The sequence below is a fragment of the Dicentrarchus labrax genome, unplaced genomic scaffold (assembly GCF_905237075.1).
Source record: "Dicentrarchus labrax unplaced genomic scaffold, dlabrax2021, whole genome shotgun sequence".
NCBI classification, from domain to species: Eukaryota; Metazoa; Chordata; class Actinopteri; family Moronidae; genus Dicentrarchus; species Dicentrarchus labrax.
In genome coordinates this window covers 3,216,580-3,233,585 of record NW_026136701.1, presented here as the reverse complement: position 1 = coordinate 3,233,585, position 17,006 = coordinate 3,216,580, and the positions used below count along the sequence as shown (strand labels likewise).

General features: G+C 41.6%; 2 protein-coding genes across 11 annotated transcripts in view; one reads left to right on the top strand and one right to left on the bottom strand.

Moving 5' to 3' along the window:
- The window catches only part of depdc5 (DEP domain containing 5, GATOR1 subcomplex subunit), a 29,815-nt gene extending 16,275 nt beyond the window's left edge, over positions 1-13,540 (top strand). For 2 of the 10 annotated variants that reach the window (XM_051409419.1, XM_051409236.1), the window contains exons 28-43: positions 143-263; positions 918-1,085; positions 1,351-1,573; positions 2,169-2,305; positions 2,409-2,508; positions 2,763-2,825; positions 4,868-4,980; positions 5,857-5,937; positions 6,096-6,228; positions 6,503-6,602; positions 6,802-7,041; positions 10,374-10,543; positions 10,675-10,846; positions 10,940-11,000; positions 12,403-12,485; positions 12,573-13,540. In XM_051409419.1, coding sequence (XP_051265379.1) covers positions 143-263; positions 918-1,085; positions 1,351-1,573; positions 2,169-2,305; positions 2,409-2,508; positions 2,763-2,825; positions 4,868-4,980; positions 5,857-5,937; positions 6,096-6,228; positions 6,503-6,602; positions 6,802-7,041; positions 10,374-10,543; positions 10,675-10,846; positions 10,940-11,000; positions 12,403-12,485; positions 12,573-12,871 — 2,264 coding nt within the window. In that variant the 3' untranslated portion in view covers positions 12,872-13,540. The other 8 variants (XM_051409330.1, XM_051409261.1, XM_051409498.1 and 5 more) reach the window with 8 other exon arrangements.
- Positions 13,541-14,295: 755 nt separating this feature from the next.
- LOC127368936 (major facilitator superfamily domain-containing protein 12) overlaps positions 14,296-17,006 on the bottom strand; it is a 14,984-nt gene continuing 12,273 nt past the window's right edge. Inside the window, exon 11 of the mRNA XM_051410138.1 lies at positions 14,296-16,950. Within this exon, the coding sequence (XP_051266098.1) occupies positions 16,907-16,950 (44 nt within the window). The 3' untranslated portion in view covers positions 14,296-16,906. The remainder of the gene's footprint in view (positions 16,951-17,006) is intronic.

Below are 17,006 nucleotides of genomic sequence, written 5' to 3'. Positions count from 1 at the left end.
ATATATATAACATAACATATATTTGGGATAACTAGTAGAGAAACAACCACCCTTGGTTTCAGTATTTAAGGAAATATGTCTTTAGACAACAACAACAGACCCATGGTGACTGTACGTGTCCTCTTTCTTCTTGTGTTTTCAGGTCTGGTGTCTCTGCGTCGGGCCGAGGAGGAGGAGACTGTTTACTGGCTCAGCATGGGCCGGACCTTCCATAAAGTTTGCCTCAAAGATAAGATCATCACTGTGACTCGCTACCTACCCAAGTGAGTATGACTGGCAGCCTCTAACACAGGACAGGACTCACCTTTATTTCTATAGCACCTTTCATACAAACATGCAGCCCAAAGTGCTTCACACAGCAAACTGAAACACATAAAAACAAAATGAACAACCATAAAAAAATGTTTTTTTAAATGAATGCAGTAAAAAAATAAATGCTGATGTGAAAAAAACACCGGGGAGACAAATAATGTAAAAACCAAAGATTAAAACCTAAAAAATAAGGCTATAACATTACTCCAAAATAAAAGCCAGATACTAAAGGTTTTTAATATCCTTAAAAAAATACTGAGATCTCACCTTTCTAATATCCAGAGGCTGGGAATTCCACAGTTTTGGGGCATAAAAACAGAAGGCACTCTCAACAGAATTTTTTATGGGACACATAAGGAACCTTTAAAAGAAAGGTTATAGTAACACAACGTAAGATAAAAGAAAGTGATTGTATTTTAATCTGCAGTAATACCTGGATAAAGTACTTGGATAAGAAGAAGAAGTGCAGCTTCTTCAGTAGAGGAGTGATGTGATCCAGTTTCCTAGTTTTAGTTAAGACTAAACTAGGCCGCAGCGTTCTGGACTCACTGTAGCTTTCTAATGGACTTTTTAGGTAATCAGGTGTGTGTGTGTGTGTGTTTTAGGTACCCGTACGAGTCAGCTCAGATCCAGTACAGCTACAGCCTGTGTCCTCCACATTCTGATGCTCAGTTTGTGTCCTGCTGGGTGGAGTTCGGCCATGAGAGACTGGAGGAATACAAGTGGAACTACCTGGACCAGTACATCTGCTCTGCTGGCTCTGAGGACTTCAGGTACACACACATACCCAAACACATGTATACTTTACACTCCTGTTAAGATGTGAGAGTTTACTTTATTATATACTCTTGTATAAGGAGTTCGGTCTAGACCTGCTCCATTTGAAAAGTGTCCTGAGAGAACTTCTGTTATGAATTGGCGCAATACAAATAAAAAGAAATTGAAATTGAATTGAAATTGTATAATTGTTGTAATTAGTTTTTATTGTATTATAAAATGTAACTGGAGTGGAATGAGTAGCATTATATGCCTCCACAGTTTGATCGACTCTCTGAAGTTCTGGAGGACTCGCTTCCTCCTGCTGCCAGCCGGAGGAGCTCGGCGGGTGGCGGACGGGGAGGGACACTGGGATGTTTATGGGGAGGGAGCCGGTGCTGGGATGGGTGGCAGTGGGGACTGGATGCTGCTGGATGGCTTCATCCGGTTCCTGGAGGGCCTCAACCGCATTCGGCGTCGCCATCGCTCCGACAGGATCATCAGAGTGAGGCTCTCCTATTTGACATCATGTTTGTGCATTAAACGTTTCATGAAAACACCTTTACAGTTCTCACAGTATGCTGTTAGTTCACTGCTTTATTTATTTCAGGCTGTATATGTTTTAATATTTTATTAACCTGACACAAGTGCTGTAGGTAATTCTTTTTTGTTATGTACTCGATTAAGCAATTGGTTGATGGAAAGAACGTTTTAAAGCTGCAGTAGTGAAGAATTTTCACCATTTTCTGACATTTTATGAAAATGTCAGAAAATTACTTGATTTGTTGAGAAGATTAAAGATGTTCAGTTGTTTAATTTCATGTTACTCTGGTCTGAAAATCCACTTCCAGAATAAATGTGTCTCTGCTGCACCCTGAAAACATTTCAACAGATTACCTCAGATCACAAATACAGTTGCCAATCATACATAACCTATGCAATGTAAGTCTCCAAGAAGTCATTAAATTAGGCATTTTTAGCCACTGAGCAGGGGGCAAACCTCTCCTAACATTTGCTCTGTTAACATTTGTATTCACTGTATGTTTAGGTGCTAATATGTACACTTCTCTGTGTTTCTTTCACTTTGTTTTTTTATGTAGCAGAAGGGCACACCAATGAAAGGACTACAGGTTACCAGTCCACTGCCTCCGTACCCTACCGAGCCTGTGGCGCCCCCACAAGGCAAGAAAGGCACATCAGCATTATCAGCCTTACTGGAGATGGACCAGAACCAGAAGTGAGTCTCTCCTGGGACTGCAGGCTAACATGTTGTTTGTGTTGGAGCCATGAATACCAGTTTTAACTGATAACTAATAATCATTCTTTCTGCTTCCTCTCAGGACGCTGGATGAGCAGCAGCAGCAGGCAAAGCCCTCAACAGCCACAAGTGACCCCTCAAGTGTTGCCACAGCTCCCACATATGTAGACAGTCCCCGCAAGGTGAGCGTCTATTCCAAGTGATTATCTGAATGAGTCCTTTTGCTTCAGGCATTAAGCTTTTGCAGACATGTGTGATTGTATTTTAATCTGCAATAATACCTGGATAAAATGGTTATTTTTTGCTGGTGCTTTGGTGTGGGGCTTTTGCTCTTGTTTCTCCTTCTGTCTGCATTTTTCCCCATGCCTATACTCTGTTCCTGTTGCTGAGCTTTGGGTGTTTGATCCTGGGTTATGTTCTTCCTGTATGCTGACAGGACGCTGCCTTTATTTTGGATTTTATACGTAGCCCTCGCTCCTCCTACATCTATCACTCTCAGGTCAGTAACGAGCTCCCTGGGCATCGCTGAAGCTGTGTTTTGGTGTGTGTGTGTGTGTGTGTCCACATTTGCTGTAGCTAGGTCCTCTAACTCACTTTGCATTGCTGCATGAGCATGGTGTGCAGAAACAACACTCTATGTGGGACTTACATGATGTTTAACTTGCAGTGCCCCATCAGATTGCAGTTTTAACTTTTGTGTATATTGTACTTTGTGCCCGGTACTGTAGTGCCTGCTGGTTGGTAGTGACACTGTCCACCCTCACACCAGGATCACATTTAATCCATAGTTCCTTTGTGATGGTTCAAGCTGTTGGCACTTCCCCACAACTGAAACATTTTGACATAAAACTTAAAACAGTAAGGTTAGTGGTGAAATGTAATGCACTGACAAAAATGTTAAAGGTTGAGTATGTAACATTTAGGAGGATCTATTGTCAGAAATGGAATATAATATTCATAGGTATGTTTTCATTAGTGAATAACCACCAGAAAATAAGTAGTGTTTTTGTTACATTAGAATGAGCTGTTTATGTTTACAGCGGGATTTGGTCCTCTTCTACAGAGTCCGCCATGTTGAACCACCATGTTTCTACAGTAGCCCAGGACAGACAAACCAAACACTGGCTGTAGATAGGGGCGTTAGTGTTTGCAGGCAGACTCTATAGTACAGAGAAACACTCCAGTGTTTCCTGTATGTTGATTTTGGAGCGGCGGCCCGCCATTGTTACATTTCAAGGGCCTGTTTTTTCATTAATTAAGCCAGGTATCAGCTAAGTCTGCTACAAGAAACAAAAACTTACACCCATTTGCGCTCTGTTAAAACAGTGACCGTACTGTGTTATAAGGGAGAAACCTACACAAAATAAATATGCTACTACAGATTCAGTTAATGACACAACTCAGAAATGACAGACAATCCTGCACAGACAATCAGAAAGCTGGATATTATTAGAATCATACGATATGAATAACCATGTTTCTTATGTTCCATATTATCTTACGTTCCAGCTGCTGAGGGGCATAGCGCAAATTCTGGACCTGAGCATAGACATTATAGGCCCCTCCCGTATCCACAGCTATTTATTCTAGCATCTTTTTGTGGGGCTGCTGCTGTCTAAATATCTAAATCACAGACAGTGAGTAGCCTGAATCTTAACATCAGTGCTCTCCAATTCTAGAGAGTACATGAAGTGTGATCCTGGTGTAACTAACATGTACTGTATCACGACTGGACTCATTCACTCAGGTAAACAGTTGAGGCTCCTCTTTCCATGCATAACATCAGGGTTGGGTAAAAGGTCTGTCCAATCAAATAAAAAAACAAACGTATTTTCTCTCTTCCCTTCTGTGCTATCTATCCATACAGATAGTTTGGTTCTTATGTGTCCAGGTTTTGAGATATCTGAGGTTTCCATGGAGATGAATGGGGTATTTAAAAATCACGTTGCAAACAGACATTTTCAGAAACAGTCTCCTTTACTCTGAATCAGTAGTTCCCAACCTTTTTCTTTAAGGGAGCCCTTTTCTATCACTGAGTCAACTGACGACCCTTAACTGTGACTTATTTTATGGATATTTCATATGATATTTAATGTGTAACAATAACACTAGAGAACAGCTGATAAACGGTACAATGAACCCAAACAGTGAGTGAACACAGTAACTGTAGTTTATGTAAAATATGAGATATGGATGAATTGTTGGGAATCAGTGCTCTGGATAAACCACAGCATACATTGTTTTCATTGGGACGGTCTGTGGTTTATCCAGAGTAACAGCAACAGTGTTTCTGGAAAGAGATGATTTATTTTACATGTTGTGTTCAATGCTTTGATCAGCACAAATCCATTCGCCTCCACTGTATCTTGAAATATGAAATCTTAAAGTCAGACCTCTCAACTGTGGACTAAAAAAAACATCTGCATGGGTGGTTACTACTAGATGTGAGTGAGAAAATGTGTTATTTTTTGTAATCTGTTGAAACCCTTAAAACAGACTGACTGAAACAGCTGATTTAGTTAAGTACTTTTAACTGTGTAGTTGCCTGCTGAAGCCAGCGAGGCTGCAGATAAAGGAGTCCAACCAGCAGTGACAGCTGGAACAGCTGCACAGCCTGCAGGAGAGACTGGAGCCAACAACACCACAGACACCAGGTAACCTTTTACTTTATGTATGGTTGTAAAAGCATTATCATAGTTTAATACTTTAAGGGTTATATATACGACATTCACTTGCCATTGGATGTCACATCAGAGCACCAGCATCTCAGACCAAAACGATGGGACAGAAACAAATTCACCATGCTGGCTTGGACAAAACCAGTCCTTATTTCACAGAGTTAAGACTTAAGAGTGACGGGAAATGGGGGAGAGAGTGATGGGATGACACCCGCAAAGGACCACAGATCAGATTCGAACCCCAGCAATATTTACTCAACCTTGGTACATGGGGCGCCAAAAGTGTTTGTTTTTGTCATTCTAAGTTTCTGACAACATTATGGAAAGGATCCCTACAGAGACAACCTTTTGTTTAACCAAAACTTCTTTCGATGCTACCAGACTCCATAGACAAAAACAGTTATTTCACCTTGCATATAATTAGAACATTTTATCTTTATTCAAAGTGGACAGAAAAAAGAAAAAGAAACTCACCAAAACCCTCTTTGTTAGTCTATTCAAGAAATCCTTAATTCACTGATGTAGATGATAAAAACAGCACAACCCACAGAGAGGCTGCGATAGCAACACAGGCAGAGGGAGTGAGACCCCATGACTCATCTGTCTTTATATAGCTAATAGTTATATATAATGCTTTAAATCTCATATATATATCTATCTATATAAAACCTTTTTAATGTTTTACTCTGGTAAAATGTATATAGGTATTTTGTCCTTGTGTGATTAGGTTGTCTTAATGCTCTACTAAATGTACTATTTGTGGATCCCAGTGAGAATAGCTGATAACTTGATGATAAAGTGTTAATCTAACTATAACCTGTGGTTTAACACTGATCAGCGATCTGTTCACAGCGGGCTGTCTGCAGCAGGAGCCCTTTCTCTGTCCTCATCCTCAACACTCTTAGAGATCCTGGAGGCCATCAAACATCCCACGTAAGATTGTTGTTGCAGTGAGTCAGAAAAGATCGACACATCCTTTCAGATATTCTGACTTTTTCTTTGTTAAAAGCATTTTCTGAAAGGGTTTGGTTTTACATTATTTTGTCCCTACTTGGAGAACAGTTTTTTGTCTGTGCTTTCTGGTGTTACAGGACGGGTGTGCAGCTGCTCCCAGAGCAGAAGGGCCTGCCACTCAACTGCTTCATTAGTGCAGAGGTTGTTCATTGGCTGGTCAACAATGTGGAGGGCGTGGCCACACAGGGGATGGCTGTTGATATCATGCAGGTGAGAGTTGTATGTACAGGTGTGATCAAGGAAGATTTCAGTTAAAGATTATTCCTGTTCATTACAACTTATGTTCACATATGATAACTGTACTCGCTCACTGCTAAGGTTAAGGTTAAGGCTTTAAACAAGGTTGGCCAAATGGTAAAATTGTTAACCAAACTGTCCTGGAGTCCTAATGTCACTTTGAGGTTGCCAGGCAACCAGCGGAGACTCCAGGAAGTCACTGCTTCTGTTCAGCGGTTCACTGTTTCTGTCTGTTTGGCTTGTGCAGAAAATGCTGGATGAATGTTTGGTGGCCCACGCTTCTGGAGATGCCATGCGCACCTTCGTCTACGGATTCTACTTTTACCGGATAGTAGGAGAGAAGGATGGTGAATGGATTTAAAACACAATCCGAGGCCATAGGGGTCATTGGTTTTATCCCAATATATATGCATTTTTGCACATGCTCATACAGTATATACTAATCTGTAATTAATGTCAGGTAATTACAAAAATATTAACATTTTCTCACGTAGAGGTTTCTAGAATGTGTTGTCTTGACACACTTGGCTGTCCTGTCCTCTGCAGGCCCGACCCCCCAACCCCCTTCCACGGCAGCTGGAGGCTGGTCTACGGCAGCCCTGGAAGACTTCGCCCTGTTTCAGAGGAAGTGGTTCGAGGTTGCCTTTGTGCTGGAGGAGCGGCGACCATGTGACCTCCCGGCGTTCCTGCTGCCCTGGCTGCCCAGCCGGCCGGCCTCCTACGCAAGTAGGCACAGCTCCTTCAGCCGCAGCTTTGGAGGACGCAGCCAGGCCGCTGCACTGCTAGGTACACCCAGCCCGATCCTCCCGGCCCAGCCCACACCGCAGAGGAGCCACAATCTCCTCCCTCATCCAGTCTGATGCAGATCATACACAAGTCTACTTCAGAGAATTGCCTGGGTCCAGTATTTACATGTCACACAGGGCAGGGAGGGTGCATTTGAGTAAGGGCTCTTGGTCAGGTCGTGTCATAGAAACCAAAAACACACATCCTAATTGGTTCTTCTACTGCTGCTGAATATTTAATTATGTATGCAGACATTATGACCCAGAAAGGTAGTGAGCACTCTCAAGTGAGCCCTCAAGCTTCTATTCATCCACATCTACCTAAGGCTCATTGTTTTTGGTTTGTATCAAAACACTAAGATTTTTTAGAACGAGCAGACCAAACTGCCAGAGTTGCATTCAGGAGGACTAATGCGGGCAAGTGTCTAACTGTGTGTAACATTTAGGAAAATCTGCTGGCAGAAATGGAATATAATATTCATAGGTATGTTTTCATTAGTGTACAGTCACCTAAAAATGAGAATTATTGAATCGCCATGTCTCTGCAGTAGCCCAGAACGGACAAACCAAACACCGGCCTTTCCGGTTTTTCACCACCATAGTTTCTCCTACATGCTTGGTGGTGTTCAGTTGGTCGCAATCTGCAACTCCACTGCTAGATGCTACAAAATCCTACACACTGGTCCTTTAAATAAACAGATTAGATGAAATTCAGGTGGAGTGGTGCTGACAAAATTTAACAGATTATCCAATGACAGAGAGAAAGTCAACGGAACCATGGAGGTAGATATATTTTGCAGTCAGCTCAGTGATGATTAGACATGGTCAGGAAGAGAGAAGAGACAAATAGTCAACAATATTTTTGTCATAAACATCAAATAATTAAGTGTCATAGGTTTTTGTTGGTTTGAAGCTGGTGATTGTTGTTTAGCTCCCAGGCTGAGATTGATGATACGTTACAACTTAACTCTAAGTAACAGCTGGATAGTTACACATGCCCCTGGTGGTATAATTCATAAAGTCACAGAATCATACTCACTCGAGGCAGACGACCACCCACCTAGAGCCGGAGGATCTGTCCTAGGTTTCTGCCTCTTAACAGGCAGTTTTTCCTTGCCCCCGTCGCCAAGGTCTTGCTCATGGTGGTACTGTTGGGGCTCTGTAATTAATGTTATAAGGAGTTCGGTCTAGACCTGCTCTATTTGAAAAGTGTCCTGAGATAACTTCTGTTATGAATTGGCGCTATACAAATAAAATTGAATTGAATTGAATTGATGGCAAAACAGCAGTTTTTCTGTCACACAATTTTTTTTTTCATTATTTGCAGCCATTTTGCAACACAGTAATCCAGTAGAGACAAAACTTATTGACATTTCAGTATCAACCTAACTCACTGCAATATGCTACGAACTCAAGTAACTTCATGCCAGCCAGAAAGCTACTGCACACGGTTATCATGGTGCCCAAAGTAATCATGGTCCAACCAATTTTTTAGTTGTAAACTAACTAGTAGTTACTGAGCCTGTAGTGTCGACTTTACAGCCTAACATAGGAGAGAACTTACACATCGCTGGTCACTCAGACACTCTTCACGGGAATAAATTGTTGTTTTTGGAAAAAAAAAAAAAAAAAGCATTCATTTAAGTCAGTAGAAAATACATTACATCTTAAAAATATTCCAAATTAAAAAAAAACTAATATAAATCAAAAACAATGAGCCCTACATTGACTGACCTACCACTCATCAGTTAGTTCCAATAAATAAATGATTTTCCATCTCAAACAGTGGGATTCTTACCATCACCACAGAAACACTTCCATGTAACATTTCATGTCATCGTCTTTGTCACCAGCCATCATCATCATCATGTCTTTGTTGTGTGACAGAGAGGTACTGGACTCAGCTCTCCTGACAGTGCACTGTAGATCTGCAGTGAACAGCTGGTGGTGTGTTCTCTAGTGTGTAGTGCATGAGTGTCTCCTCTAGCTGTAGTTTCATCCACCCGTCCACAGTGGCCACATCCCTGATTGATACAACCAAATTCCTCCACCCCACCGTCCAATCAGTGCATGCTGTGTGGTTAGAGTGTAGCTGACCCAGGAGCAGTAGTAGTGGATGTGGTGTTCCAGTGCATGCTGTGGTGTTAGTGGCTGTGGTTCAGTAGTGCTGTGGTGTGCAATGTCCTCACCTGTCGCTCTCCTCCTGGCTTCCCAACACAAAGCACAGTCACAGCGCAGCACGTTGTGACAGTGCTTCTGCTTCAGCAACGATCCTGCTTCATACGACCGCTCTAAGCTTCACTTATCACCTCTGACATCAGTGTATTATAAAAATGCTTGCACTCCTGCTTTCTCAGTTTGCTATCTCACACATTGGACTGGTTTCCTGGAGTAGTCATAATGTGATGCTGAAATCATTCATTAGACACTGACTGCCGTTTTTTTGATGTGTGATGGCAGGTAGTTTTATGTTGTGTAGTGTAATTGACACACTGAATGGCGAGGCTGCTCAGTACATCAGTGCCTGAATTGGACCAAAGAAGGTTCTGGTACCCCATTCACCTCAACCCTAACCTTAAACACAGCATAACCCTAACCCTAAATCTTTTGGCTTCTTTTTATTCATTTTAACACATTCAGTGCATTGCTGTACAGAGTGTTTTAAAAAATACTGAGAATACTCAAAAAACTGAATTTGCTAGTTATTTTCATGCAATTATTTTATGACTTTTATTTAAAACCCCTCGGAAAAAGTGCTGAGGTCTGAACCTTGTGACCTCAGTGGTGGGTACGGCCGTGCTTGCCAGAGGTGGCAGCACTCAATAGGAAGTAAGGGTACTCATGTGGACATAAATTATGAGTACTGTCCCATTTCAGGCACCGTGGTGCATTTATACTTCATTTGCCAATACTCTGCACTGTAGTGTCTTGTTACTTAATGTCTCACAATACCAAGAGGTATGTGAAAAGCTAAAATTGGCCCATCCTTTGTACTCCTTTGACACTCTACTCTCAAATGACTGACTAACTATACCACATTAACATAATATTTGAATATTAAAGTCAATATAAAGTCCTGTTACTGACAGTAATACTCAAATCTTCAGATTAGATTTGTAGACCTCAGAGGACAGTTTCATATTTTTGTCCTCGTTTCTAAATCCTCTAACCTGCCATAAACATTCAGTCACAATCCACGCTTACCTCGGCTCTCGCTCCTCCGTCTGCCTGCCCATCATGCCATCCATCTCTCCCTCTGTTTTGCTTCCTTTGCCTCCTGTCTTCCTGTCTCTCCACCTCCCACCCTTTCCTACGTCTTCGTCTGTCCCCCAGCTGCTACAGTCCCAGAGCAGAAGACGGTCACTCTGGATGTGGACGTTAACAACCGCAGTGACCGAACTGAATGGTGCAGCTGTTATTATCACGGGAACTTCTCCCTCAACTCCGCCTTTGAGATCAAGCTGCACTGGATGGCCGTCACCGCTGCCGTGCTCTTTGAGATGGTAACTAGATGACATTTTGCCATTTTTAGGATTTCACATACGCTGTGTGGCTGCTGTCACCATGTTAACTGATGTACGGAGAGGTCCGATAAACTCCACTGCCATTTCATTAAGCAGTTATTACCCGTCAGGTTCAAGGGTGGCACAGGAAAGCAGCCTCCTGCGGCTTCCTGCTGGTCCCGGTGCTGGAGGTTCCTTTCGCACTGACATCTTACCTGTACGGAGATCCACTGAGAGCCCAGCTCTTTATCCCTCTCAACATCCACTGTCTGCTCAAGAACGGCAGCGACAACCTGTTTGAAGGTATTGAAGCCTTCTGACCGAATACTGTGTTCATGTGTGTGATGTGTACAGGAGCTCAGTCACATCGTCTGTCTGTGTGCGTTCATCACACAGGTTTTGAACCAGAGACGTACTGGGACAGGATGCAGCTCTTTCAGGAGGCCATACTGTACAGGTTGCGGTTTTGTGGTTTTCCTAACTTACAGTCATCTATAGAGTCATATGCAGGGCAGTATATGAGCACAGGAAAAGATTTTTTGCAAGCACATGAATAATATTTTGTGGAGAAACCATCATCACTTAACAGTCCTTCCAGAAAAATGCGTTTTTTTGTGATTTTTGCAGGCAAAAATCCTTGATTATGCGGCACATTTTCTTAAAAAATGCGATGGAATATGCGGGATATTTATGCAATTTTATGCGATGAAATTGCGGGAACTTGCAAAAACTGCGGTTTGATGAAAAAGAGAAATAAAAGTGATTCCCCCAACACCCTGTTCTCACTAGGCTACTACCTTAATGTAAAGAATCATTTCTTATTACTTCCTATGATAAGCAAGCATACTACATCACAGAAAGTGCTGGGAATATTTAAGTTCTCATCTTGTTTTATTTCAGACCTTAATAAACACATGGCTCAAACTTACAAAACATTGATGGGTCAAACAAGTTCTGTAGCTTTACAAAAGGCATGTGCTACAACTTCTGTAAAAAATAATAAATTAAATATGAGACTGATTTGCGGGCTTCATCGCAGGGTTTGCAGCTTTTCGATGACGTTCACGTCGTGTAATTACGTCACTTCTTAACGTTCCCATGGCAACAGGGGGAAATGGCTGCTCTTGTTTGAAGTAAACGCAACATTTTTCAAATACGCCGCACTGATTATGCATTGAATTATGCGATCGCATAATCACATTGTTGTGGAGGGACTGACTTAAGGAATTATTGAATTTGAACAGTGCTGTGAGCCACAGTTACAGCCAATCAGAAAACAGCAGAAGGTCATTTCTGATTGGATGTTTTGATTGCTAGTAGTATTATTTGTTACAGGGGTAGCAGGGAAGCGCTGGCTCCCTGGCTGTAGTTTTGGTTTTAGTTTTTCGAGCCTTTATGAAATTCTGTTGGTTTGTACTATTAGCGTACAATCTAGCTATCTTGGTAGGTAGCTAGCTAGCTAACTTCTGCTGGGTAAGCAGCAGCTATGCTAAGCTCAGAATTGTCTTCTACACAGCCAAGACATTATCATCATTATATAACTAACTTAGGTCCTTAAAAAAATTGAACTTAACTTGCACAAACTGTAGCCACTGTAGTTTCTCCTACACAGTGCACATTTGCAACTTCACCACTGAATGCCACTGAATCCTACACACTGGTTCTTTAATGCAACGACATTAATGATTAGAATTCCTCTGCTGTCCTTATGTGCTTACAGAAAAACTTTTTCTGTGCTCATTATGTCCCACAGCGTGCTCAGGAATGAGGCACAAATGTTACACCAACGTAGGATTATTTCTTTGAATATCTGAGATACATTATGCTAAAATATGTTGTAAATGTGCTCTTTCTACCAGATTCGGCTTCGTACATGACAAGTTTTCTGCTTCTGCTTTTAATTTCCCGTCTGAGAACAAGCCGCAGTACATCCATGTAACAGGTTTGTCTCATCATAACATAAAAACACACAGACTGCCTTTCTGTTTCCTGCAAGCTGACAAGCTTCAGTCTGCTCCTCTCCCATCAGGCACCGTGTTCCTGCAGCTGCCGTACTCCAAGCGGAAGTACTCGAGCGGGCAGCAGCGCCGGCGCCGAAACTCCACCACCTCCAACAGCCAGGGGCCGTTTGGCGGCGAGGAGCGGGTCGGATACTACTGGGCCTACAACACCATGCTGACCAAGGCCTGGAGAACGGGCGTGCTGGGCGACGAGAGGCTCGCCGACCGCCTGCTCAGAGACTTCACCGACTTCTGCACCAACAAGGACAACAGACTGCTCAACTTCTGGGACAGCTGCCAGGACAAAATGAACGCCAGCGCTCCCTGACAGGAGGAGAACTTGAAAACGGAATGTAGGAGAGGAGAAACAAGGAATGTGAAAAGATCATGAAATGTATTTTTAATCTTTATTTATCCAAAAAGTCAGAGTTGCACTCAAAGAATGACGTTTACGACTTTAAACGCTCGATTCTCCGGTTTGGATGATGGAACAAGACATTTTAAATATCAAATGAATGCCTTAAGAGCAGAGGTTCTGCTCCAGTGTTGTGTTCTGTTAATTCTGTTTATTTACACAATATAAATAATACAACACCTATTCATTTGTTACACTGTTGTGTTTACACCGGCAGAGTGTGTCTATACATCTGTGTCATTCTCTGACCCTGAACGCTACAGTCAGTTTAGCCCATGAAAATCTAAGTGAAAACACTAACAGTAGTAAATGTGCTGTAAGATGTCCAAGATTGTATCCAATTAAATGAAAGAATGGCAGCAAGAAAAAGCAACACTTACTTACCTTTCACCCTTCATAGTCAAATGTTTCAGATGCTGATCCGGATCCTGTTTTTGAACCGAACCACCGACCTGACTGTTTGTGTCTCAGTGTGATTTTTGGCTAAATGAATACACCTTAGGTAATCATAAAAGAGCCAGCCAAGAAACAACAGCGTGCGACTTCTGCAATAAATCTTTAAATTCCCCCTCCAGTCAGAAATCAGTGTTTCTTCTTGTTCCTACAGTGTGAAAATCTGATTTTAAATCACAAATAGTTAGGAAGTCAGTCCTGGTCCAGTATGCAACTTGTACAGCGTGATGTAGAAACTTGAAGCCACCAGTGCACTGTCACACAGTAGAGCATTATTCTAGACTCCGGTCAAAGCATGGAGTTCCTTCATAAATGAACAAAGAGACTTTCCAGAAGTTGGAAATCAGAACATTGCATGCTGGTAAATAAAACGTGTTCAGCTCGTCTGGTAGCGTGGCCTCACATGTGATGGGGGCTCTCCTCCTTTTGCAGCCTGTGATGTTCTGGTTGGCCTGCCACATGTCTTTGGTGTTGTTGGTCTCCCTCCAGCCTCTGCTGCTGTCTCCACTGTACCTCCTTGATGCCAGTCTTGCTCTGGTGGTGCTCTATGTTTTTTTGCTGTGGACAAAGCCCTCACCTCTCTGTTCATCTAGGATTTTTAGTTGGGGAATGATTTTATTGTCTTTGGCTATTTCTATATAGTTATTGTTAGTGCCTGCCACCAGGTCAGAGTCAGTCAGAGTCCTCTTGAAATCAATGAAATGGTAGAAACACCACTTTTGTCCACAGGGGTCGCCAGAATCAACTCAAAATGAAAGTTCCTTTTGGGGGCTTTAACATGATTTTAACAACTTCTTCTTAATTTGAGTTTCTTCTCATTATGTGATCATATGATTATGTGCTTCACCTTTCCATAAGGCTGAGTAAAGTCAAACACAGACACGTTTTTAGTTGCACCTCTTGAAACTTGTTTAATGTGTGTCTCTTTATTAAACACCAACACACAGTCATAGAAGTCACTGGAGCAACAAACATAAAAATGAAGTAAAAAGATAAAGTTTGGATGAGGGATTATCAGAGCCCTACTACTGAACTGAACACACAAGATTCCCAGTCAGTACCACTACTTACTCTGATCATTGACCACTATGATTCCCTTATATTAGTATTCACACATCATATGTATACATATATTATAGCATTGATCCCTTTAAAGTCATTTTATATCAAATAAAGTGCTGCTGTTCAAGTTTCAAGGTCAAACTATGTACAATGGAAAATGAGTCAAATAGAAATCTCACAATAATTAGTTATTCCATAAAATAGTGCTTTATATAAATGATCCACAACAATGAGGCACGAACACAAGGTATCCCAGTGCCCTTATACCCACTGGACAACAGCCACTGCAGTGAATGCCTCAATCGGCAGAGGAAGGTTCCAATACCTTCTTGTTGAAGTGCCATCTGTGCGTTGCAGCAAGGCCTTGATTCTCCTTTACTTCCTGTGCGGCCTGGATTTCAGAAACAGTTTACAGCCCGCGTATGTGTAAATGTAGTAGTTTGTCAATGTGTCATTCTGTGGAGGGATATGTATAAGAATGACCCTTTAATGAAGCATTCCACTTTGAAAAAATGAATTTAGTTAGCTAATGTGGTCAAGCACGGACAGGACATCAGCTGTTAGGACACTGGATTTAAAATGGTTCTTTGGCGATTTCTGATCCCTCACACACACCACATACTCTATGTGCTTCCCTTCATCATCCTTTGTCGGCTCTTACGTCCGTTAGTGAAGCAGCAGGACAGCACCTCCCTTCTGAGGTGATCCGCTCCAGGTGAGCCAATGTCTACAGTCATGTGACGTATCTGCCGTGAACTCTACGTGTCAGTCTTTCCTCTGTATTGTTTAGCACAGCAGACATGCAGTCACATAAAGTTTAACTAAAGACTACTGGCACCTGGACCTTGTTTTCTCACCATTTTCCAAAGTTCTGTATAATTGCCATTTAGCTGCTTCACAACACTTTAAAGCTCCTTATTTGTCTTATTTGTTTGCTAGGCTATAGCTAACTAATGCCATAACCACTGAAAACATCAAACATAACAAACTTAAAAGATTCTTCATTGTTCTTCATTTTGACGCTGGTTAATGTTAAATAGTTAAAGGTTAGAGAAGCGTAAAATACTAAAGATATACTGAATGTATGCTAATACGAAGTCATGAGCCGCCCTACTCTGCCCTTGATTGGCTAGTATTCGTTGCCTTCATTGGTTTGGTTGGTGAGGTTTAATCATTAGAAGTGAGAGTTATGGTTAGGGTTAGAATGTCAGAAGCAGAGGACATTAGTTAGCGAACATTTTGCTAAAACCTTTCCATTGACAGGAAAAACAGAAAAATACGACCTCTTTGGCAGAAAATTAGCCCGATGCGGCCCGGATTGACACCAGGATGCATCCACACAACTTGTAAATGTTTCAACTTAAGGAAACATTTGTACATAAAATCCCTGCAGATCAAAGAACCTGCTTCATAAACATACAGAGATGAGGGAGTTGGTACACTGGCCCTTAAACACAAATGATCCAGCAATCAAATGTGTGAAAACCAAGCAAGGCGAAAATCCACTCCGCTTTCTGTCTGAACATTTTCATTTGTTCTCCAGCTGAATTTTTGCTTGGAAAAATGGTTAAATCTAAAATAGTGGTGGATTGTCTACAAACTGATTAACTAAGATTCACTTCATATGGATTGCGATTGACTCTGGTTTCCCTTCATTAATGTGTAATTAATGTTATGTGGTGAATTGGTCTATGTGGCAATAAGTAGACGTCCTAACCTTTTTATTATTTTGAGTGCTATTTGATTAGAATTAGTTCATTTAATTTTGCTCCTATATACTGTTTTAGTTGTGTTTATTTTGCATTGATCCTGGAATCTCTGCCGTACACTCCTACAGTTAATATTTATGACATTTATGGTTGCTATTGTCTAACTGTATTATATATGACTTTTCCTTTTAATTGCTGTTGTTCGTATTGTGAATAATGTTTAGTTAAATTGGTGAAAATGAATACATAAAATGTAGTCACCTTTCTGTCAATAATTGTTTTGGCTCCAGTTTAAACCCATAGTAAGAGAAACAGCCAGAGGTAGGAGACCTTATGCTCTCTATTTGCATTATCCTGCCTGGAAATCCATTAATAAAGTGCTGGAGTCAGGACAACTACTGCCTGTTGAATTACTCACTAATTCACTACAATCTAATGGACATATATCAGCCAGTTTCTATATTTACTATGATTGAACAAAACTACTTTTTTGGAAAATGGGAGGAAAACCAGAGCTAGGTTAAAAAATGGTCACAACTGTCAGTTAAAATAATCCCTTCTCAGTTCCTCTGGTCTCCCTGCTGAGTCAGAAGTGGTCATTGTGCCGCAGGAAATCCCCGCTGTTTCCCTGAAAAACTAAAGATGAATCATAACAAGAAACAAAAGTGAAAGCCACTGTCCAGTTTCCTGTTCGTACTGATAGGGTGTCAGCTGTAGGGGGGCGTTAGTTGACTCTGGCTTCATCCTCAGAGATGCCTGGCAGACCACCTAGACACACACACACACACACACACACACAACACACACACACACACACACACACA